This window comes from Salvelinus fontinalis, chromosome 7 (genome assembly GCF_029448725.1).
Source record: "Salvelinus fontinalis isolate EN_2023a chromosome 7, ASM2944872v1, whole genome shotgun sequence".
In the NCBI taxonomy this organism is placed as follows: Eukaryota; Metazoa; Chordata; class Actinopteri; order Salmoniformes; family Salmonidae; genus Salvelinus; species Salvelinus fontinalis.
In genome coordinates, this window is record NC_074671.1 from 41448700 (window position 1) to 41473660 (window position 24961).

At 41.3% G+C, this 24961-nt stretch overlaps 1 protein-coding gene across 1 annotated transcript in view; it reads left to right on the plus strand.

Annotated features, from left to right (window-relative positions):
- Positions 1-24961, plus strand: part of LOC129859479 (WW domain-containing adapter protein with coiled-coil-like) — a 58873-nt gene that overhangs the window by 16333 nt on the left and 17579 nt on the right. Inside the window, exons 5-7 of the mRNA XM_055929317.1 lie at positions 5293-5408; positions 10647-10768; positions 11699-11941. Of these exons, the coding sequence (XP_055785292.1) occupies positions 5293-5408; positions 10647-10768; positions 11699-11941 (481 nt within the window). The remainder of the gene's footprint in view (positions 1-5292; positions 5409-10646; positions 10769-11698; positions 11942-24961) is intronic.

Sequence of the window (24961 nt, forward strand, 5' to 3'; positions counted from 1 at the left end):
GCTGAAATAAATCATGCTCTACTATTCTGACATTTCACATTCTTAAAATAAAGTGGTGATCCTAACTGACCTAAAACAGGGAATTTTTACTTGGATTAAATATCAGGAATTGTGAAAAACTGAGTTTAAATGTTTTTGGCTAACGTGTATGTAAACTTCCGACTTCAACTTTGACGACCCCCCCCCCCCGGCACAAACATTTAGGGTTCATTGCAACCAACAGGCAGATTTTAGAAGCTGTGTTACCCATTACCACTGAATTTCTTAACTCTAGTTATAGGAGGTTACATGCACCGGCTTGTTAAAGCAATCTTGCTTGCAACCAAAAACTCACAAGGATAAACCACCAGGGCCCGGTTTCCATATAGCGACGGAACTTAGGCTTACGAGTTTTTTTTTTTTTTTAACAATGCATCGTTCACCACAACTGGATATTCTGGTGCCGCTCTGGAATGTAAGTTTTAATAAATAAATAATTAAATGTTAAGAATTGTTCCTACGACGGCCGAAAAACTCCACGCGGAGAACTTTTGCTAAGTGCGTCGTTAGACCACGTGTCAGGGATGGGATCTATAGAAAAGCGGGGCTTATTAGGTTTACCCAATAACAATGCACTGAATCACAGATTGGGCACGTTATTGCGCACGTTGTTACAAATCAAATATATTGAGGCAAAATTTCAGGCAGTAGCTGCCTTTCGGCAAAATGGAACTCAATTGATTTAAATATGATAGGCTACATGGGCCTATATTTTCCAATCTTTTAATGCAGTCATCTCAGTTTTAATTTGAAGCATCTTTTTATCCTTCACTTATTCATAACAATTGCAAAGACTCTGTATATGATGTTGACTTCGTTCTGAAGTTATTGGTAGTCAGACAGATAAACATCATGGTTTAATGTTTAGCGGAGATCTTTCAATAGTGGCACAAAATGGCGCAAAAGCATCTAACAACGCACTTAGCTGCTACGAGTGGTCTGACGCAGTCGATAAATAACGAGCGTTTTCAAGTGCAACTTTAGTAACGGTGGTTTTGGGAAACAGCTCAGCGATTTAACGATGTTCCTAAGAAGGTTCTAATGATGAACATGGCCGTAAAATGCTTTTAGGAAACCAGGCCTTGATCAGTTGATCTCTTGTTACTGTGTCAAGCGAGTTTGATACAGACAGCTGCGCGTCTAGCTTCTCCACTACCATTGAAATATTGACCTAGCAGCGGCATCAGAAACCATAAAGCTGCTCAATGTCAACATACTTATTAGGGTACAGCAATATAGTTGGCCTTAATTATTTCGTTAAAATGTTTCACCTTAATGTTGAAACTGCCACGTCTTTTTGGGATATTACAACAACTGATCTAAGCACCTCGCCTCCGTTTCGTCCGCAAAACAAGGACAATAAATGAAAGTACTGGGGCGGATGGTTGCGCTATTACCCTAAATGCAGAATCCATCTTTAAATGGCAAAATAGGGAACGTCCTCTCTGTCAACTGCGTTTTATTTTCAGCAAACTTAACACAAGTAAATATTTGTATAAACAGAAGATTCAACAACTGAGACATAAACTGAAAAAGTTCCACAGACATGTGACTAACAGAAATTGAATAATGTGTCCCTGAACAAAGGGGGGTCAAAATCAAAAGTGATGGCCCTAGCCCTCACCCTCCAATCCAACAGGTCCCAGACGTGCTCAATGGGATTGAGGTCCGGGCTCTTCGCTGGCCATGGCTGGTGGCATTGTCATGCTGGAGGGTCATGTCAGGATGAGCCTGCAGGAGAAGAATACCACATGAAGGAGGAGGATGTCTTCCCGGTAACGCAAAGCTTTGAGATTGCCTGCAATGACAACAAGCTCAGTCCGATGATGCTGAGACACACCGCCCCAGACTATGATGGACCCTCCAAATCGATCCCGCTCCAGAGTACAGGCCTCGGTGTAACACTCATTCCTTTGACGATAAACGTGAATCTGACCATCACCCCTGGTGAGAACAAAACGGTGACTCGTCAGTGAAGAGCACTTTTTGCCAGTCCTGTCTGGTCCAGCAACAAGGTTTGTGCCCATAGGCGACGCGGTTGCCGGTGAGGACCTGCCTTACAACAGGCCTACAAGCCCTCAGTCCAGCCTCTCTCAGCCTGTTGCGGACAGTCTGAGCACTGATGGAAGGATTTTGCGTTCCTGGTGTAACTCGGGCAGTTGTTGTTGCCGTCCTGTACCTGTCCCGCAGGTATGATGTTCGGATGTACCGATCCTGTGCGGGTGTTGTTACACATGGTCGGCCACTGCGAGAACGATCAGCTGTCCGTCCTGTCTCCCTGTAGCGCTGTTTTAGTCATCTCACAGTACGGACATTGGAATTTATTGCCCTGGCCACATCTGCGGTCTTCATACCTCCTTGCAGCATGCCTTAGGCACGTTCACGCAGATGATCAGGGACCCTAGGAATCTTTCTTTTGGTGTTTTTCAGTGTCAGAACACTAAAGAGGCCTTTCTACTAAGTTTTCATAACTGTGACCTTAATTGCCTACCGTCGGTAAGCTGTTAGTGTCTTAACAATCATTCCACAGGTACATGTTCATTAATTGTTTATGGTTCATTGAACAAGCATTGGAAACGGTGTTTAAAGCCGTTACAATGATCTGTGAAGGTATTTGGATTTTTACGAATTATCTTTGAAAGACAGGGTCCTGAAAAAAGGGTGTTTATTTTTTTGCTGAGTTTATATGCCATTTGAAATAACTTTTATTAGCCTACATTTACATTTGATAAATAAAAATAGATTATTTCAGTCTGACAATTGACTTGATTTCGTTACACATTTCAAATATGGACAGTCCAGGGACATTTTACCCCCGATCTTGATAAAAATGACCGTTTCAGACAATTATTTTAAAGACTTGTATTTGATTGATTAAATTGGAAATAAATAAAATAAGGGTAGGATTCACCAACATTAGTTTTCCATTCATACGTGTCGGGTAAATTGTCACCGTACATTTGCCTTGGTAAACGAGAAAACAACATTCTTTCAGTGGTACAGAATGATTGTCAAACGGATAGATAAATTGTCCTTTCGTCTGCTCAAAAAGTAGGATTTTGATAGCAAGCAGGACCATGGTAACACCGATATCAAGTGAAGACCTACAGGGGGAAACAGTCCTTTGCTTCTATCAGCTGCTAGGCTAATTCCTCTCCTACTTCCGTTTTCATTCAAAAGATGTTAAGTGTGTGTCAAGTGGCTGGCCTCTTCAGTCAGTAATGAGCTGTGAAGCTGCTGTCTTGGATGAATTCATTAACATTTTCCCCAAAAACGGAACCCGAACACGGCCTTGCCTTGCTTTATTGTTGTCCATAGCCCCTAGTCCCTAATTATTGGATGACATTGAACATAATTCTTTAGGTTCTAATTCTGTGTCACTTGTCAAAAATAAAGATTAGCGAAATGCGTTTTGTTTAACTTTATTATATTTAGTTGACTGTTACTATGCACACCATTACTCAACAGGTCTGTAAATACAACAGATTTGTATCTGTAGTCCCTGGGCAGGTGGTTTTCTGAATCAGGAAACATTATTGCCATGCTACCAATGTTGCAAGGAATTTGTCTTGGTTTTATACATGGAAGCATCCACCTCAACATTAACAAAAACACCAATATTTTGATATCTTGAGAAGCCTTCCTAGTTGTCAGTTGGGTTAGCCAGCATCCGTCCCTCCGTCTCATCTCCCAACCAGCCTTGGTATCGGAGCCAAACCTTCATGTCCAGATAGACCCACACATCCTTTACATCTCACATTGCAAGCTCTTGCATCAGACCTAATCCCTCTCTTGTCTCTTGCTGCGGTATATTTTTTCCGCCTCAACTCTTGATGGGATAACATGCATCCTTGTATTATCTCCTATCCTTACTTAATTGTCCCTTCTCATGCTCTTTCCTTTCCCGAATGTCATCATCTTCTTGCCAAATGTCCCGTTCTCTCTCTCTCTCTCCCTTCTTACCGAAGATGTCCTCTTCTCTCCCTCTACCTCTTTACCTAAATGTCCCCCTGCACCTCCTTCCTGTTCACTTATCTCTCTCCCCCTTACCTAAATGTCCTCCTCCCTCTCTACCCTACAGTGCCTTCATAAAGTATTCAAACTCCTTGACTTTATCCACATTTTGTTCCTCTGAATTTAAAATGGATTCCATTGAGACTTTGTCACTGGCCTAAACACAACACCATATGCACAAAAAAAAAAGTGTATATATATGCACAAAAATATTATTTTGCTCAAATTTTGTGCACAGATCTGTTTACACCCCTGTAAGTGATTATTTATTATTTGCTCAAATAATCCGTCCACCTGACGGGTGTGCCATATCAAGAAGCGTATTAAACATTATGATCATTGCACAGTTGCACCTTGTGCTGAGGACAATAAAAGTTACTCCACAATACTAACCTAAATGACAGAGTGAAAAGAAGGAACCCTGTACATAATATAATATTTCAAAACAAACATGCCTGAGTATCACACTCCATATTTTTGGGATATAAATAAACAGATTAGAGCTAAGCACAGGCAAAATCCTAGGGGAAAATCTGGTTGTCTGCTGTCCAACAGACACTGGGAGACAAATTCACCTTTCAGCAGGACAATAACCTAAAACACAAGGCCAAATATACAATGCTTACCAAGACTATGCTGAATGTTCCTGAGTGGCATCTATGGTAAGAGTTCAATGGCTGTCTAGCGACAACCAACTTGACAGAGCTTGAAGAATTGTTTTAAATCATGTGTAAATATAGTACAATCAAGGTGTGCCAAGCTCTTAGACTTACCCAGAAAGACTATGTGATTAACATTTCTTGACTCTGATGTGAATACTTATGTGAATCAGATATTACTATTTCAATAAATTTGCTAACTTATAAAACATGATTTGTCTTTGTCATGGGGTATTGTGTGTAGATGGGTGCGAAATAAATGTTATCCATTTTGAATTCATGCTGTAACATAACAAAGTGGAATAAGTGAAGGGGTATGAATACTTTCTGAAGACATTGTAAATGCCCTCGGTCTGCTTGCTTGCTTGTGGCGGCACAATGCACCGAATGATGGCTTGCCATAGCTCTCTGTGGTTCATGACACCTGGTAGGTCCGCTGTTGTGAGACCAGTGTCTCGGCAGATGTTGGCATCCTGTGGTATTCCTGTCTCGGGAGGTCCTCAACATAAAATGTTCCCTTCTCCCTCACTAACCTTTTTCCTTTCTCCCTTACATAAATGTCCTCTTCCCTACTCCTCAGCCATATGAAGATAAAGATGACTGGTCAGAGCACATCAGTTCCTCTGGGAAGAAGTACTACTACAACTGCAGGACCGAGGTCTCACAGTGGGAGAAACCCAAAGAGTGGCTGGAGAGGTACGCATTATGCCATTTTCATTAACATAATACCGATTTCACACTACTGAGCCTAGTTGAGCTGACCTGTGCTGGCTGGCCTGGTTTTCTATTCATTTTTAAAATGCTTGTCTCTTCAGTCCTTGATGAGCTGTGAAACTGATGTTTGAATTCATAAACACCGCTTACCAAAAAACGGAGACTAAGATGGCTTTGCTTTGCTCTACCCTTGTTCTGATTTGTTATTGAATTAAATGTAACATAACAAGCCATATTGTTTGTAAGTTACCATTCCCTTTGTAGGGCCTTAAAAAATCCACATTTCGGAGAACGCGGCCAGAATCTTGGAATACAGACATTTAAAACTGGTATTCAACAATATTCAAGAATGTATTGAACTTAGCTTAGTAGGAAATCAACTACATTTGTTGAAATTATTAGAAAATGCATTCATTAAGTTAATCATAAGACATTAACAAAATTCATCAGTTTTTCATATATTTCTGGAACTTTCTGAAGCCGCGTGTTATGATTAAGGCAGCCCCCCGCACCTCTCTGATTCAAGGGGGTTGGGTTAAATGCGGACGACACATTTCATTTGAATGCATTGTTGTACCACCGACTAGGTATCCACCTTTCCCTTTCTACATTTTGTGTAGCCGTTAGCGATGATGCTAATAATTATAAAAGTTCTGGTAGAGATGAAAAGGCTTTCCAAAAAACCTTCTCCAGTTAAATGTTAACTACAAAGTAGCCTTCTCGTGAACCAGGCTTCCCTGAAACAGGAAGCATGGGGAAGTTCCATGGCAGTAATCCTCTAAAGAGAGTTTGGAAACCTGGTGCATGCGCAGCCACCTCCTGTACTCCCTGTTCACCCATGAATGCGTGGCCACGCACGCCTCCAACTCAATCAAGTTTGCAGATGACACAACAGTAGGTTTATTACCAACAATGACGAGACTGCCTACAGGGAGGAGGTGAGGGCTCTGGGAGTGTGGTGCCAGGAAAATATCCTCACTCAACGTCAACAAAACAAGATGATTGTGGACTTCAGGAAACAGCAGAGGGAGCACCCCACCTATCCACATTGACGGGACCGCAGTGGAGAAGGTGGAATACTTCAAGTTCTTTGGCGTACACATCACTGACAAACTGAAATGGTCCACCCACACAGTGTGGTGAAGAAGGTGCAATAGTGCCTCTTTAACCTCAGGAGGTTGAAGAAATTTGGCTTGGCACCTAAAACCCTAACAAACTTTTACAGATGCACAATTTGAGAGCATCCTGTCGGGCTGTATCACCGCCTGGTATGGCAACTGCACCGCCTGCAACCGCAGGGCTCTCCAGAGGCTGGTGTGGTCTGCCCAACGCATCACCGGGGGCAAACTACCTGCCCTCCAGGACACCTACAGCACCCGATGTCACAGGAAGGCCGAAAAGATCAAGGACAACAACCAACCGAGCCGCTGCCTGTTCACCCCGCTATCATCCAGAAGGCGAGGTCAGTACAGGTGCATCAAAGCTGGGACCGAGAGACAGAAGCTGTTTTTCAGTCTCAAGGCCATCAGACTGTTAAATAGCCATCACTAGCATGTTAGAGGCTGCTGCCTATATACATAGACTTTGAAATTACTGGCCACTTTAATAATGTTTACATATTTTTTATTTCTCATCTCGTATATACAGTATTCTATTCTACTGCTTATTAGTATATGCCGCTCTGACATTGCTTGTCCATATATTTATATTTTCTTAATTCCATTCCTTTACTTAGATTTGTGTGTATTGGGTATATGTTGTGAAATTGTTAGATATTACTCCACTGTTGGAGCTGGGAGCTATCATTTCGCTACACCCGCAATAACAGCTGCTAAACACGTGTATGTGACCAATAACATTTTATTTTTATTTGATCAGTGACGCCTCGCAATCAAATGCATTGCTTTGGCGGAGCTCCAAAGTCACTCACCAGATTAGTGCCTTAGGAGCAACCGTGCAAAAATGTATCAAATAAAATTAACATCTAATGCTAATCTCCAGGAAGCCTAATTGTCTCCTTATTTTCATGCTGTACTTACATGACAAGGGTTGGATTTCCGCGAAACAATTTTATGTCCGCACTTACAAGGCATGTACAAACCTGGTATATGGTTTGCCTCATACTGAACATTGTCTACTGGTATCATTTTAAACTGAACATATAACACAACGTGTAAACAGTGTATGAATTTAGCTATTCTCTGCTTCAGATAAGATGCCCATAAGGCCAGTATTGCCATCATACTGTAGGCTTATGGGTGCATTGGCGATGCATGCCTTATGATAAGCTGCAAATAGATTCACATAGCTAATATACTGAGTGTGACAATGAAATAAAACAGATTGGAGTTCTACAACTACACAAAAGGACATGTTCATTTGGGAATACAACAGACACATTAGACAGAACACCACCCCCTCTTGATTGTGATGTGATTCATCAACATTGACAGTAGTTCATTTTTAATAATGGTTTAACACAATGCAAATAGTCTGGGTAGCAATTTGGTTACCTGTTCAGGAGTCTTATGGCTTGGGGGTAAAAACTGTTGAGAAGCCTTTTTCTCCTAGACTTAGACTTGGCACTCCGGTACCGCTTACCATGCGGTAGTAGAGAGAACAGTCTATGACTGGGGTGGCTGGTGTCTTTGACAATGTTTAGGGCCTTCCTCTGACACTGTCTGGTATAGAGGTCCTAGATGGTAGACAGCTTAGCCCCAGTGATGTACTGGGCCGTACGCACTACCCTCTGCAGTGCCTTGCGGTTGGAGGCTGAGCAATTGCTGTACCAGGCAGTGATGCAACCGGTCAGGGTGCTCTCAATGTTGCAGCTGTAGAACCTTTTGAGGATCACAGGACCCATGCCAATTTTTTTTTGTTTTCTGAGGGGGAATTGGCTTTGTCGTGCCCTCTTCACGACTGTTTTGGTATGTTTGGACCATTCTAGTTTGTTGGTGATGTGGACACCAAGGCACTTGAAGCTCTCAACCTGCTCCACTACAGCTCTGTCGATGAGAATGGGGGAGTGCTCGGTTAGGTGAACAAAAGACCAGTGGTGGCCAACCTTGCTCCAATGATCCCTGATCTACAGGGTGAGCATACTTCAATTCCAGCCCAGCAATAGCGCACTTGCCTGTCAACTCATAAGGTTGAATCAGGTGTGTTATTGCTTGTCTGAAATAGAAGCCTGCAGACCTCCAGCATGATTGGCCTGCTCCAATTGTTGTAGATTTTAACTTTTTGTATACAACATTTGTTGACATAGGTAGGCCTACACATGTAACCCATGCCCTTAGTCTGTTGGGGCCTCTCCATCTGCAAACAGGCGTTGACAGCTTTCCATGTCTGAAGACAGAAAACATCACAGAAATCGGCTTCATAATACTCAAATTAGACAGAACTGAATATTATGTTGCCATTTATCGCTCTGTCCTCAGTTTTCCCATCTAGGGACTGGAACTGGAGAATTTTTTTCATAATGTCCTCCCACAAAATGACCTGCCCTATCCAATAGCTAGCCTAGGCAGCCAATAGTGCATGGGCACTAGATCTGCACAATCTGCTGCCTAGGGTATTAGCCTACACTATCCCTTTAATGACAGCAGCAATTTCACCCTCTTCCATGGCTGTTATTTACGCTTTTGGTGACTATTTTTTTGCTAGCTAATAGGATGTTAGGTGATTACATTTAATTCACTTAGCTAAATAGTGTGGAAAGTTGGCTAGCTAGCAGCTCAGTTGTGTTAGCCTACAAAGTGGCCTACTTGTAGCCAGCCAGCTAGCTAATAATACATGGTTTAATAAAGAAAAACATGTATTTACTTGAGTAGGTTCTCCCATTGCCTCTGCTGTTTGACCAAGGACCCAATCTTAATGTTTTTGGTGGTAGCACAGCCAGTGGCCACGTGGATGAATGGAGACTAGGGGAAAAAGTTTTTGTCATCAGAGCGGTAAAGAACGTGCTGTGATGTTTCACTTTTACCAGCGTAATCCACTTTCAATTTCTATAAATAGCAGACTATCGGCCACACTTAAACTAGCATAGGCAACAACTACCCGGACGGAAAACAGTGACGTATATAACACACAGCACCCGTTCTATGGGCGTGTGGGTGGAGGGTTCTTGAAATGTAACATCCAATCAAAATCCCAGTCGACCATTCAAAAGGTTTTTGCAATACAAAATTCTCCAGACTTTAAAGGGAGGCGTGACGACGTGATTTTAAGTATGGCAACGTGAGACTAACTACAAAGTAGCCTACCTGACAGAATTATATCATTATTTGCATCAATCCTGTGGCCATTTTGTTTTGCAAACTTTGCAATCACAGGAGCGCTACAGAAACATTGCTAACCAAACAACAGTCTCTGACTTGTACACACTTGAATTAAAGGGTAACTACACCCAAAACCCAGACATTTCTTTTCCCATCATTATAATTTGAACACTGCAAATTGACCACGACTAAGCCCAACAATAGATTGTATTTGAAAATAACATTTTCATACCTTGATTGAGACGCGATCACGTCTTTTATTAGGTAGAACACTAACAGATTTCCTAAATTAATTGCCGATCCATGATTTAGAACATTTTGTTTTCTATTAAAGGGTAGGATTTTTGTGAGCAAAAACTGGGAAAAACAAAAACCTGGACTAAAAGGAGAAAATGGAATTTGGTGAGAAACTTAACTCAATGAAATTTATTTATAAAGCCCTTTTTACATCAGCCGATGTCAAAGTGCTATAAAGAAACCCAGCCTAAAACCCCAAACGGCAAGCAATGCAGATGTAGAAGCACAGTGGCTAGGAAAAACTCCCTAGAAAGGCATGAACCTAGGAAGAAACCATGCTCTGAGGGGTAGTTGGTCCTCTTCTGGCTGTGCTGGGTTGAGATTATAACAGTACATGGCCAAAATGTTCAAACGTTCATAGATGATCCGCAGGGTCAAATAATTATAATAATAGTGGTTGTAGAGGGGGCAACAGGTCAGCACCTCAGGAGTAAATTTCAGTTGGCTTTTTCATACAGATTAAACTGAATCGGGCAAAAAATTCAAACATACTATATAGGGCTCTACCTTTGCGCAGATCTTCCTCATCTTTGAGTGCCAATGTATTTTACTTACCTTAGGGCCCTGGTCAAAAGTAGTGATGGATGGATGATGCCATTTGAGATGCAAACTTGAGCTCTAACTTGACTGTTTGTTTGTTTCACAGAGAGCAGAGGCAGAAGGAGTCCTCCACTAAGTTGACGCCGGTCAACAGTTTCCCCAAAGACAGGGACTACAGACGGGAGGCCATGCAGCAGGCTACATCAGCCACTGGCTATACTGCTGCTAGTAAGTCTTTAAAAAATGTTGCACTTTTCTTTTCTACAAGGTCTCCCATTAAGGTACAAAAGTAGGCTTGGGTGGTGTCATGCCTTCATACCGACCCTGTGCCATACTGGGATATTCGGTAATACCTGCACAAGGGACGCTATTTTCTAGCAATGCTAACAAGTACATGTAAAATCCCATAGAGAATTCTAAATAAATGGTAACGAGTGCATCGCAAATATTTTATACTGTCTCTGATCTAAACTATTTAAGGACAGACATCCCAGTTCATACAAGTAACTCTAAAATACTACTCAGTTTGCTGCATGCCCAAAACATATTAGACTGCAAGGCTCTTGATCCAGGATAGGGTTCTCTGCGACGCTTGATTTTGGTAGAAGCTAATCGCTTAGCTAGATAGCTAACTAGCTACTAAATTAGCAAACCAAATGCACAACTGCAGAGCATTTAGAACATTTTAGACAGTTAACTTAATAGTTAAGATATCTAGCTGGCAAACATTTAGTTGTGAATTCCATACTGTAACTACATCTAGGGTTTTTAAGCCTTGAAATTTTGCTTAAATTCATGAAAAAAGTTGCCTTATAACAGTGAATCATTTCAGACCCTACTATATGAATGTCACTTGTTCGACACACCCAATTGCTGAATTGTCATTTGAAAATGCGATTCCACTTTTGAGGCAGTTTCCACTGGAGCAGACCCTGTCTTTAATAAACGTGTCTGTTGCCTAGACAGAGGCATTCCTGTACACTGCACTTGCCAGTATTAACTGTGTATATTAGGCTAAGCTTTACTCAACGTTTCCTATTCTGCACCTGCAAATAAAATCGTGAAGAATCAGATGTGCCAATGCTTTTCACATTTGAGATCTGACAAGGCTGCCTCCCTCACTCCTTCCCCTTCCTCCTCTCTTCCCTCCCTGCACAGAGTCGGCTCAGGCGGAGAAGCAGCCAGCATTGGCGTCCTCCTCAGGCTCGGGCCTGAACCCCACATCGGTTACCCCCGGTTCCTCTTCGGCCTCCACCACGGTGCCCGTGTCCCCGGTCCTGCAGTCCCCCGTCCATACCCCCCTGCTCCAGGACCCCTCACTGCTCAGACAGCTTCTCCCAGCACTTCAGACCGCCCTACAGCTTAACAACGCCAGCGTCGACATGGCCAAGATCAACGAGGGTAAGAGAGTCACGTGCGCACACACCATGTCCTCTGACGAGTCTTACATGTGAGGGTTATGGTGGTAAATGCTTTCGCAGCCAGCAAATTATGGGTCAGCGCCATCTGTTTATCTCTTAGACCCAGTATTCTCTTACCCTTCTATCCACAACACAGTAATAGCTCAGACACACACACAAAAGAGGGTACTGAAGCAAATTAAGATTGGAGTGTTTGTTTTGGTCATGATGGTGACTCAGACCAGTAGTCTTTCAACCTTTCTTTTACTGCCCTCTGAGGACACTACACAGGTACTAGGCAGGTACAGTTTAAGTCGGAAGTTTGCATACACCTTAAACAAATACATTTAAACTCAGTTTTTCCACAATTCCTGGCATTTAAACCTATTAAAAATTCCTTGTCTTAGGTCAGTTAGGATCACCACTTTTATTTTAAGAATGTGAAATGTCAGAATCATAGTAGAGTGATTTATTTCAGCTTTTTCTTTCATCACATTCCCAGTGGGTCAGAAGTTTACATACACAAAATTTGTATTTGGTAGCATTGCCTTTAAATTGTTTAAACTTGGGTCAAACGTTTCGGGTAGCCTTCCACAATAGGTTGGGTGAATTTTGGACCATTCCTCCTGACAGAGCTGGTGTAACGGAGTCAGGTTTGTAGGCCTCGTTGCTCGCACACGCTTTTTCAGTTCTGCTCACACATTTTCTATGGGATTGAGGTCAGGGCTTTGTGATGGCCACTCCAATACCTTGACTTTGTTGTCCTTAAGCCATTTTGCCACAACTTTGGAAGTATGCTTGGGGTCATTATCCATTTGGAAGACCCATTTGCAACCAAGCTTTAACTTCCTGACTGATGTCTTGAGATTTTGCTTCAATATAGCCACACAATTTTCCTCCCTCATGATGCCATCTATTTTCTGAAGTGCACCAGTCCCCCCTGCAGCAAAGCACCCCACAACATGATGCTGCCACCCCGCGCTTACGGTTGGGATGGGGTTCTTCAGCTTGCAAGCCTCCCCCTTTTTCCTCCAAACATAACGATGGTCATTATGGCAAAACAGTTCGATTTTTGTTTCATCGGAACAGTGAACATTTCTCCAAAAAGTACGAGCTTTGTCCCTATATGCAGTTGCAAACCGTAGTCTGGCTTTCTTATGGCGGTTTTGGAGCAGTGGCTTCTTCCTTGCTTAGCGGCTTTTCAGGTTATGTTGATATAGGACTCGTTTGACTGTGGATATAGATACTTTTGTACATGTTTCCTCCAGCATCTTAACAAGGTCTTTTGCTGTTCTGGGATTGATTTGCGCTTTTCGCACCAACGTACGTTCACCTCAAGGAGACAGAACGAGTCTCCTTCCTCAGCAGTATGACGGCTGCGTGGTCCCATGATGTTTATACTTGTTTACTATTGTTTGTACAGATGAACGTGGTACCTTCAGGCGTTTGGTAATTGCTCCCAAGGATGAACCAGACTTGTGGAGGTCTCATTTTTTTTCTAGGTTGATTTCTTTGCTTTTCCCAAGAGGCACTGAGTTTGAAGGTAGGCCTTGAAATACATCCACAGGTACACCTCCAATTGACTCAAATGATGTCGCTTAGCCTATCAGAAGCTTCCAAAGCCATGACATCATTTTCGGGAATTTTCCAAGCTGTTTAAAGGTACAGTCAACTATAAGTGAAATAATCTGTCTAAACAATTGTTGGAGAAATGACTTGTCATGCACAAAGTAGATGTCCTAACTGACTTGCCAATACTATAGTTTAACAAGAAATTAGTGGAGTAGTTGAAAAACAAGTTTTAATGACTCCAACCTAAGTGTATGTAAACTTCCGACTTCAACTTTATGTACACTTGACTAACAGGTTACCTGTGTATGCATATACGCACAGGTTGTCCAACATAGGAGTGTGAGTGGCCTTTTCTGAGGTCTTCCATATTGGTAGTGGTGCCTGACTGTGGTTGTCATGATACCAGAATTTTGACTTTGATACCAATTTTTGTATCAGGATACTCAATACCAAGGCATATTAGCCAAAGTCACAGAATGGCACTTGATTCTGACAGATAAACTCAGCTACTTCTTACTTCAGTCGTTTGGCGTCTTGAGTTCAATATCATTACATTTGCATTTAAAACAATATATATAATAATCAGTGACAGCCATGTCTGCATCAAAGGAAATGTTCACCCATTTTGAGTGTTATTGTTTTGTGCATCGGATGATCTATTGATTCTCTGGGTCATTTCACGTTTTCACGTGTATCTGAGTTATTGGCGTTCAAGCTGGGTTACATCCGGCCTGTATGACTTAGAACTGTGGTAAAGTAGCTCTCACTACACTGGAATTTTAATAGGAATACGACTTTCAGATATCGTACATGTCAGATTTCAATGCTGGCTGATGTCACAACTCCAGGATGTCTGATTGAGCCATTGATCATATTTTGCGACATTCCTACCTTGAGGAATGTGTAATTTAACGGAGTCTAGCCCATTTTTCCTATTTGTCTGCCTCTTTAGTCCAGGGTGCATTGCATGGTGCTGTTGCCTGAGATGTTATAGAAAGTAGATGGGAATCCAGTGAATGGAGGAACGTAGAATATCTCCATCATACCTATGGCGTCATTGTGCAAAATGGTACGCAGAATCATCTGGATATGTGTGCCACAAAAGTTCAACATTCACCTTGTACCATTTCTGTCAAGCTATCTACGCATAGTTTTCCGCGTACGTTCGATAAATACAACGTATGCACCCCACAGAACGCACTGCAACTGTCTCTGCTACTCAATGCTGCAAGGAAAATGCTGCGTTCCATTGGAAATTAAGGTAGTTCTGGTGCACCAAAATGCTATGCCGCTGTCAGTGTAACGCCCGACCCAGCACTGTCGACCGTTCACGTTGTCATGCAGCGTCACACAGTTGCTAAGCTACTCGTCACGAAATTCCTTCTCAAAGTCGGTGTGTATGTTGAAACGTGCCTATTTTCCTCAATAGTACGTATTGTCAAGATTCCAAAGCTATACAATATTACAGATAGCAAATTAATTCTCACATCTCTGAAAATATTTGTATTTCTTGTTGAAATTTGTGCTAATGTTGGGTTTTTGAGATAATGCTCAATAGACTCCCATTCACTCAGAATCGCCCAGAATGCACCGTCCGGCCCATTTGAAGTAGCATGGGCAATGTTTCCCATCTCCTCAACGGTGAAAGAGCCGTTCATTTGTCTCCCTGATTTGCATACTGCTTTTTGAGGTCAATGTTTTTCTGCAGATATATAATGCATCATTCTCTGAAGAGGGTGAATACTCACTGCAGAAACAATAAGTATTGGGGAGAGCGTGTCAGTTTGGTCCACACTGATTTTTACAGTTCGCAAGAAATAAGTACATTTTTGCAGACCATCTAAAAATTTGTCAAGGAATTTTTTTATTTGAATGCGCATTCCACGATCTGACACAATCTTTCCCTCTCTGGTCTCTTTCCTCTCTCTTGGTGGAGTTTGTATCATGTTTACAAAAGATAGCAGATGCTCTTATCCAGAGCGACTTGCTCAAGGGCTCATCGTCAAATTTTTCTCCCAGTCGGCTTGGATTCAAAACCGCAACCTTTCGGTTACTGGCCCAATGCTCTTAACCGCTAGGCTACCTGGCGCCCTGTGTTCTAATGCTACTATTAGTCAGGGTCTGGTTGGTTGGAGGCTGACCCTGTCTGGCGTGTCATGCCTGGTGCTTAAGTGCTCCAGAGCAAATGTGCTCAGCAGGGCCCTCTGTCACACAGATCGGGGCTCTGCAGCAGCCCAATCCTGCTTCTATATGCACCGATGACTGGCCATGCAGAAAAGAACATGGCTGGCACTGGCTGTCTGGGGCGAGCGTGTCATCCTGTCTGACTGCTTTATGATCCCTGAGCCTGGCCCAGAATGCAATATCTTTACTTGAAGCCAACATAAGATACTCAAAGCCATCGTAATGCTTTTATTACTTGTCTTCAAGCATGTGTGCCTTCGGGTTTCGAATTGTATTCTGAGCCGTGACCATTTCAGATTTGTTAGAAACATTGCATAACTATGAGATGCTCTTTATGTTTTGAGGAGCACTCTCTAAAAAAAAAAAACACAAGTGAAATCGCATATTGATGTAGTGTTGCACGGTATACTGCAATTTTAGTTCGTTTCTATACTAGGACATGAAACTTTCTGTACTTCTGTCATGTTTCACGTCGTCTACTAATTGAGAGATCGTCTGTCTATCAGCACAGCCGATGTCCCCTTATAGTGCGAGTGCACCGTGCCTGCTACACTTACTCATTGCTAGCTCTAGCCTGTCCTGAGGAACCACTTCACTCACTGGGAATCTGGGCTGCATCATGTCATCTCCCCACTCATGCTGCACAGAAGTTAACACACTTGAATAATGCAACACAGGATGTAGAAATGTTGCAACTGTTAATTACTGTTCGCAAAAGAGTCCATTACAGGCTAGAACACAATGCAAGAAGATACCAGTAGCTTCCAGCTTTGTAGGCTAATTTTCCTTGCTAGCTTACAGCTGAAGCTAACATCCATTCACTCCCCTAGTACTTTGTTTGTGATGATATGCAAACCATAATGCAAAATATGCTGATTTTCAATCACTGCCAAAAACGTTATTCGATCACATCGTCTCCCTTGCCTCACATCTGTGCTGTTTCTCTGGGGGGTGTGTGTGTGAGAATGAGTCATTAGGTCTTAAACAGACAGCACACGCTGTTATAAAAAAAGAGTGCTTCTTCTATGCATGTTAAGTACAATAAAATAAGTCCCAAATGGAAGGCAAATAGATGTAGCCCAATGAAATCAGCCAATACAAGCTCAATAATTCAATGTATGCTCATACTCCACTTGATGGAATCAAGTCTGTATTGTGAATTGGCCTTGGCTACATCTTGATTTACCAAGTTTATCAACAGAGATTTACCATTCAAATAAATTATGACTGTTATGTAGTTTGGTAAAAGCAAATGTATTAATGAATGCATACATAGCGTTCTCTGAAAAATTGACAAAACAATAAAAATGTAATGATATTGAACTCAAAAGATCTGTCTGGATCAAGTGCCATTCTGTAACTTTGGCTAATACGCCTTTTTATCCAATGGTATCGAGTATCGTGATACTAAACCTGGTATGGGTATCGGAATCAAAATGATGGTATCGTGACAACAATAGTGAGGTACAAAGGGGGGCTTGTATATGTTTGTGGTCTGTTGTACCAGTAAGCCTCTGAGTCATTGAAGATGGTCTATAGTTAGCCTGGTCCCAGATCAGTGTGCGCGGTCTTGCCTACTCCTCTATGACATGACAACGACCATAGGAGTTAGCACGACCGCACAAACAGATCTGGGACCAGGCTACTGTTGAGTAAAGCCTGTTTGGTTTAGCATGTGTGTTTTGACTTCCTCGGCCTTAGGAGTGATGTACTACTTTTGGTCAGACAGTGTTTTCCTGCTGATGCTCTGGTCTCTTCCAGGGCTGGTTTCCCTCACTCAGTGCTACACACCTAAACCTAGAGAAATCTCTTAGTCACTGGTGCTCCACTTAAGGGTCTTAATTAAATCTAAAATGGCTTTTCCGTTAGCAAGCCACTATAAATTGACCTGGAATCTAAACCGAATACTGCTGTTTGTTATAGGGTTGGGTGATTTCCTGTAGGGCTGTCCCCGACTAAAAACAATCTTGGTCCACCGAGAGTCGTCTGTCTGTCCAGAGCTCATTTAAGGGCTTTAACAGGGTGTCTCTATATGGAAAAATACACATTTGAAATTTTAAGCTGTGTATTTTTCCATAGACACCCCATGTTTGAATAAAATCAACTATATATGCAGTCTACTGAGCTTTTCTGATGCTTTAGGAACTGCCATTTAAAAATGAAGACACAAATTACTAGAGGGTGCCAGAGATCAATATATGCTAACCAGAAAAAACAATTGTTCCTGAGCCCCCCTCTACATAAAGCAAACAAATAAAAACATTGTAGGTAGGAAATATCCTGATTTAAAATAAATATTCTATAAATCACATTGGCTACGCATGGACTATCTGCAAGGAACTTGAAACGTATTAACTTGGTCCTGCCTGAAGCTTTCTCTAGCAAACTTGCAACCATTGTATAAATTATTCTGGGCCCTCAATGAGCTCTGGACAGACAGACCCAGCTGTAGGCTATTTGCACAAGGGATAAGTAATCAGGTAAGCCTGGTTTATGATTATTCCACCGGATCGGAGCATGCCACCCCCCCCCCCCACGTTCATGCTTAGTGGTTATTGAAAGGGAGAGCACTGTAAAGATTTTACAAACGGGCTACTTTGACAACAATTTCTCATTCTCAATGGATGTAAAAACAGACTTTGTTTACTTGCTGTTTGAGGGAGATTTTTTTTTCTCCATTTGAGTAGCTCCACAGTGAGTAGCGGAACCCCTGTTTCTTGGTTAGTCACTAACCAAGAAACAACTTCATCAGATGACAGTCTTATAACATGTTATACAATAAATCTGTTTTGTTTGAAAAATTTGCATATTTCAGGTATAAATCATAGTTTTACATTGCAGCTACAATCACAAATAGCACCGAAGCAGCAAGAATAACTACAGAAATACCTAAATAGCAACGTGAAATACCTAAATACTCATCATAAAACATTTATGAAAAATACATGGTGTACAGCAAATGAAAGATAAACATCTTGTGAATCCAGCCAATATTTCCGATTTTTTTTAAGTGTTTTACAGCGACAACACAATATAGCATTATATTAGCGTACCACAATAGCCAACCACACAACCGCATTCATTCACCGCAAAGGTAGCGATCGCAAAAAAAAACAGCAAAAGATATAAAATGATTCACAAACCTTGACGAACTTCATCAGATGACAGTCCTATAACATCATATTACACAATACATATAGGGTTTGATCGAAAATGTGCATATTTAGCGGTACTAATCGTGGTTTTACAATGTGAATACGTAGCCAAACTGCACAAAATTATCCGGACATATTTCTGACTCACCTAATCTAATCAAAGAACTCATCATAAACTTTACTAAAAAATACATGTTGTACAGCAAATGAAAGATACATTAGTTAATGCAATCGCCGTGTTAGAATTCTAAAAATAACTTTAGTACGACATACAGCTTACGTTATAGCGAGACAGCGCCTGCAATGAGGGCGGAAAATATTACTAAACATTTTCCACAAATACGAAATAACATCATAAATGGTTCCTACTTTTGCTGAGCTTCCATCAGAATCTTGTACAAGGAGTCCTTTGTTCAGAATAAATCGTTGTCTGGTTTTAGAATGTCCTCTTCTCCTGTCGAATTTGCAACCAAAGCTAGCCAAGTGGCGCGAAGTTGTCCATCTTCACCAAACGCAGAGAATGGAAAACGCCAAAACTCCCGATAAACGTTCAATAATCTGATAAAACTATACTGATAAAACATACTTTACGATGATATTATCACATGTATCAAATAAAATCAAAGCCGGAGATATTAGCCGTCTATACCGAACGCTTTTCAGAAGGCAATCCAGGGTTCCTTCCCGCGCCTTGCTGAACAAAGGAAATTTGGGGTCATGTCATTCCAAGAGCTCTTGTTCGACATCAGATCAAGCTAGACACCCCATTCCACCTCCCCCTGCCTGTTGACATCTAGTGGAAGGCGTATGAAGTGCATGGATATCCATAGATGTCAAGCAAATGAATAGGAAGTCCCTGGAACAGAGCCTCGATTTCAGGTTTTTCACTTCCTGACAGGAAGTTTGCTGCAAAATGAGTTCTGTTTTACTCACAGATATAATTCAAACGGGTTTAGAAACTTGAGTGTTTTTTATCCAATAGTAATAATAATATGCATATCGTACAATCTAGAATAGAGTACGAGGCCGTTTAAATTGGGCACGATTGTTTCCCAAAGTGAAAATAGCGCCCCCTATCCCAAAGAAGTTAAGACGATCAAATGGGGACATTTATACGCCTACATTTGTGAATGTAATGTAAATGTAATACTGGCGTGCCATCCCTGCGGCTTCCAATGGTTTAGTCCTCTCAGACAGGTGCCATAATTAAAAATCATTTATTTTCCACAGCTCGACCTCCAAACATTTTTGGGCCAAACAACAGCCTATCGATCATGCAACTTAATGAGGTCAGCCCTTATGTCAAATCAAATTATATTTGTCACATGCGCAGAATTCAACAGGTGTAGACTTTACAGTGACATTTTTACTTACCCTAGTGAGGTTAAGGGCTTGTATGTGGGACGCTAGCGTCAACAGGCTGTGAAACAGCAGGGCGTCAAATTCAAAACAACAGAAATCCCATAATTAAAATTCCTCAAACATACAAGTATTTTACACCATTTTAAAGATACACTTGTTGTAAATCCAGCCACAGTGTCCGATTTTCAAAAAGGCTTTACGACGAACGCATACCAAACAATTATGTTAGGTCAGAGCAAACTCATAGAAAAACACAGCCATTTTTCCAGCCAAAGAGAGGAGTCACAAAAAGCTGAAATAAAGTTAATCACTAACCTTTCATCTTCATCAGATGACACTCATAGGACTTCATGTTACACAATACATGTATATGTTTTGTTTGGTAAAGTTCATATTTATATCCAAAAATCTGTTTACATTGGAGCGTTATGTTCAGTAGTTCCAAAACATCCGGTGTATTTGCAGAGAGCCACATCAATTTACAGAAATACTCATAATAAACATTGCTAAACGATACAACTGTTATGCATGAAATTTTAGATCCACTTCTCCTTAATGCAACCGCTGTGTCAGATTTCAAAAAAGCTTTACGGAAAAAGCACACCATGCAATAATCTGAGTACAGCGCTCAGACACAAAACCAAGCCATACAGATATCCGCCATGTTGTGGAGTCAACAGAAGCCAGAAATAGCATTATAAATATTCACTTACCTTTGATCTTCATCAGAATGCATTCCCAGGAATCCAAGTTCCACAATAATTGTTTGATTTGTTTGATAAAGTCCATTTATGTCCAAATAACTCCCTTTTGTTCGTGTTTAGTTCCAAAATCCAAACTCACGAGGCGCGGGCAAGTCCAGGCAAAAGTTCAGACAAAGTCCTATTACAGTTCGTAGAAACATGTCAAACAAAGTATAGAATCAATCTTTAGGTTGTTTTTATCATAAATCTTCAATAATGTTCCAACCGGAGAATTCCTTTATCTGTAGAAATGCAATGGAGCGCAAGCTAACTCTTTTGTGAACGCGCATGGTCAGCTCATGCCACTCTGGCAGACCTCACTCATTCAGCTCCCTTTCCCCCCTCCTTCACAGTAGAAGCATCAAACAAGGTTCTAAAGACTGTTGACATCTAGTGGAAGCCTTAGGAAGTGCAATATGACCCAATAGACACTGTTTTTTCGATAGGCAATGACTTGAAAAACTACAAACAGATTTCCCACTTCCTGGGTGGATTTTCTTTCTCAGGTTTTTGCCTGCCATATGAGTTCTGTTATACTCACAGACATCGTTCAAACAGTTTTAGAAACTTCAGTGTGTTCTATCCAAATCTATTAATAATATGCATATATTAGCAACTGGGACTGAGTAGCAGGCAGTTTACTCTGGGCATGCTTTTCATCCAAATGTGAAAATGCTGCCCCCTATCCATAACAAGTTATAATAGGTTTTAATATTCACAGTGGGTACAACATGTCCTATTCAACCAACGGGCCGAACGGACTATCCTCAGAGCCATGTTTCTGTGAAACAGAGTATGTTACATTCCCTGATTACTCTCTGGAAGGAAATCCTTGACCTGAGCTCAAACTTTATTATCCACAGAAGGAACATTAGCGAGTAATCTACTCTGAAGCGGTGGGTGATGTGTGCGCCTCCTGAGTCGGACTAAAAGTCAGCTCCGAGTGCCTCTATTCCGCCTGCGGAGTTTTGGAACAGCCTCTGGCATCAGTTCAATTGCCCTGGGGGATACGAACAAAGGATCTGGTTCGGGGAAGTCGTATTGCTGTTGAGTTACCGCCGCTCTGATTTCCTGGGCAAATAATTTAAATACTGCAAAGTTTCTTAAGAGCTTGAAGCACGGCAGCCCTTTACATTTGCGCCATTCTTGTAACACTGGATGAATCATTACAAAAGATAAGTGCGGGAAAATCCTTCTAATATTACTTTCTGGTGGAGTTTCAGTATGGAACAGGTGTGTCTGATGGAACCAAGTGACAGTCGGCTAATGAGGAGCGGGCTAAAGCATGGACAAAAACCTATATCGTAATTGATAAATTACAATCTATTTTTTGGGTTGAGGTGCACAGTTACTTTAGCCTGGCTGACTTGCGCCTCACGTGAGTACACAGCGAGCTGCAATGATGTAAAGGCTGGTGTTAGCAAGACTACAGGTACTCTCCATTAATTCCCTTTTTAGACAATGTCAAATAAATTGCCATATTAGCCTAAGTTACCAAGTGATCCATCATATGATTTATAAGATTAATTTAACGCTGCTACAGAAAGAGCCCTGTATTTTAAACATTCATTTAGTTATGCATTGATTTCTTAATTCTGATTTTGAATGTAATATTTTGAACCAAGTTCAAGTCTGTCAGTATATTGGTGTTTGGTAATTGCAGCATATTTGCTCCAAATACAATCAAAATGTAGGCCTGTAACTTTTTACCCAATTTTATTTAACTTGATTACAATACATACCGATCGCGTGGGGAAGTCGATGGCCAAAACACAGCAACCTCGTTCATCCATTTCGGTTGGTGGCTTTCACAACGTTTGATGCTTTTCTTTTGGCTGATCCCCAGGCTTCTAACGAGTCTTGCAGCCCCTGGCCTGGGCTATTATCTCCCCAGTGTGGTCGTCTCCAAGCACCGGCTGCGCAGCTTCTAATCGGCATCGATGTAGTGCAGTGTCAATTACATGTAGGGCTCCAGTTGTTGTCACGAAATAGTACACCGTTTTCAGCTCCAATGTTATTTTGGCATGATATTTCTTGTACATGGCATTTTGTGTTTCTTGTCCAGAGTGTGAACCATCTTCTTGAACCCGATGTTCAATTGTTTAAATTGATGTCTTTTGCAATGTGGTACGTTATGGCATCTTATTTCATTCATTCCTTCAGTCAGAATGTGTTCAAATCAAATTATCAATTGTTATTAGTCACATATATTTAGCAGATGTTATTACGGGTGTAGCTAAATGCATGTGTTGCTTAGGGAGGTGTGTGCAAACGATTCCATAATGGATTGTTGCCTGGGCTTTGCTCTTGTCATGACGCTTGTTGGCCTCTGCCTCATTTTTCTTCGTCATGCTGTATTACATGCCTGTGTTTCAAATGGTAGGTTAAGTTGCTTGTGTTTCCTGGAGTGGTTGCTATAGTTTTGCGACAGTACAAGCACACTGCCTCACACTGCTTAACCTCTACCGAGTACCTAACCCGGATCCGGGAGCACCCCCCACCCCCCCCACACTGATTAGCATCGCTAGCATAGCGTCACAATTAAATAGTAGCATCTAAATATCATTAAATCACAAGTCCAAGACACCCAATGAAAGACACAGATCTTGTGAATAAAACCACCATTTCAGATTTTTTAAATGTTTTACAGGGAAGACACAATATGTAAATCTATTAGCTAAACACGTTAGCAAAAGACACCATTTTCTTACTCCAACAGTTTTTTTCCTGCGTCAGTAGCTATCACTAATTCGACTAAATTAAAATATATATAGCCACTAACCAACAAACAACTTCATAAGATGACAGTCTGATAACATATTTATGGTATAGCATAGTTTTTTTTTTTTAAATGTGCATTTTTCAGGTATAAATCACAGTTCTACATTGCAGCTGCAATCTGATATAGTGCTGATGCAGCTAGAACAATTACAGAGACCAACGTTATATAACTAATTACTTGTCTTAAAACATTTCAGAAAAAATACACAGCGTACAGATATTGAAAGCCCAACATCTGGTGAATCCAAACAATATTTCAGATTTATTAAATATTTTATAGCGAAAACAAAATGTAGCGCTAAATTAGCATAGCCACGCCAGCCAGAACCAGCTGGGCGCGCCCGACCAGTTCACATGCACGACAGATATATGAAATAACATCGTAAATTGGGTCTTACTATTGCTGATCTTTCATCAGAATGTTGATCAAGGTGTCCTTAGTCCTGATGAGTCGTTCAATCCATTCACAATGGCAACTTTCCCTCTTCATTTAGCCTGGGTACTGGTCGACTGGCACGGTCCCTGTCCAAAGTTAAAAAACTCACAGAACGGAACACGGCAAAACTCCCGAAAAAATTCAAATAATCTGATTAAACTATATTGAAAAAACATACATTACGATGATATGGTCACATGTATCAAACAAACTTCGAGACGGAGATAGTTTTCATCCGTAACGTCAGCATAACAAAAGACAATTGCACCTCTAAAACGCGCGTTTCAGAAAACCGGAAGTTGTCGGTCACGCTAAAGAAATAGGTCTTATTTCACGTCAGTACAAGATAAACAAAACATTTCTCCTCTGACGTCTTCCTGACACCCAGAGGAAGACGAATGAAGTGTGTTTCGGGTCATAGGTGGCGTGACCATATATAGGCAGAGCGTTGAAGCGAGCATACACATCTTGCAATCTTCTTCTTGCTCAGGGAATGTGCTGTCAAACGACTTGTGTTTCACTCAGAGACAAAATTGAAACGGATTTAGAAACCATAGCTTGTTTTCTATCCAATGGTATATGGTTATATGCATATAGTAACAGCAATAATTGAATGAGGCAGTTTAATCTGTAGAGGCAATTATGCTAATGCGAAAACAGCACCCCCTGTATTCTCAAAAAGTTAATGTCACTAGGTAAGTAGCATCCTTCTTTGGCAGTATTTGTTCTTGGGTTTCCGGGACTGCATTTTCTTCATCGCTGTTAATTTCCCCCCCGCTAATGAGCGA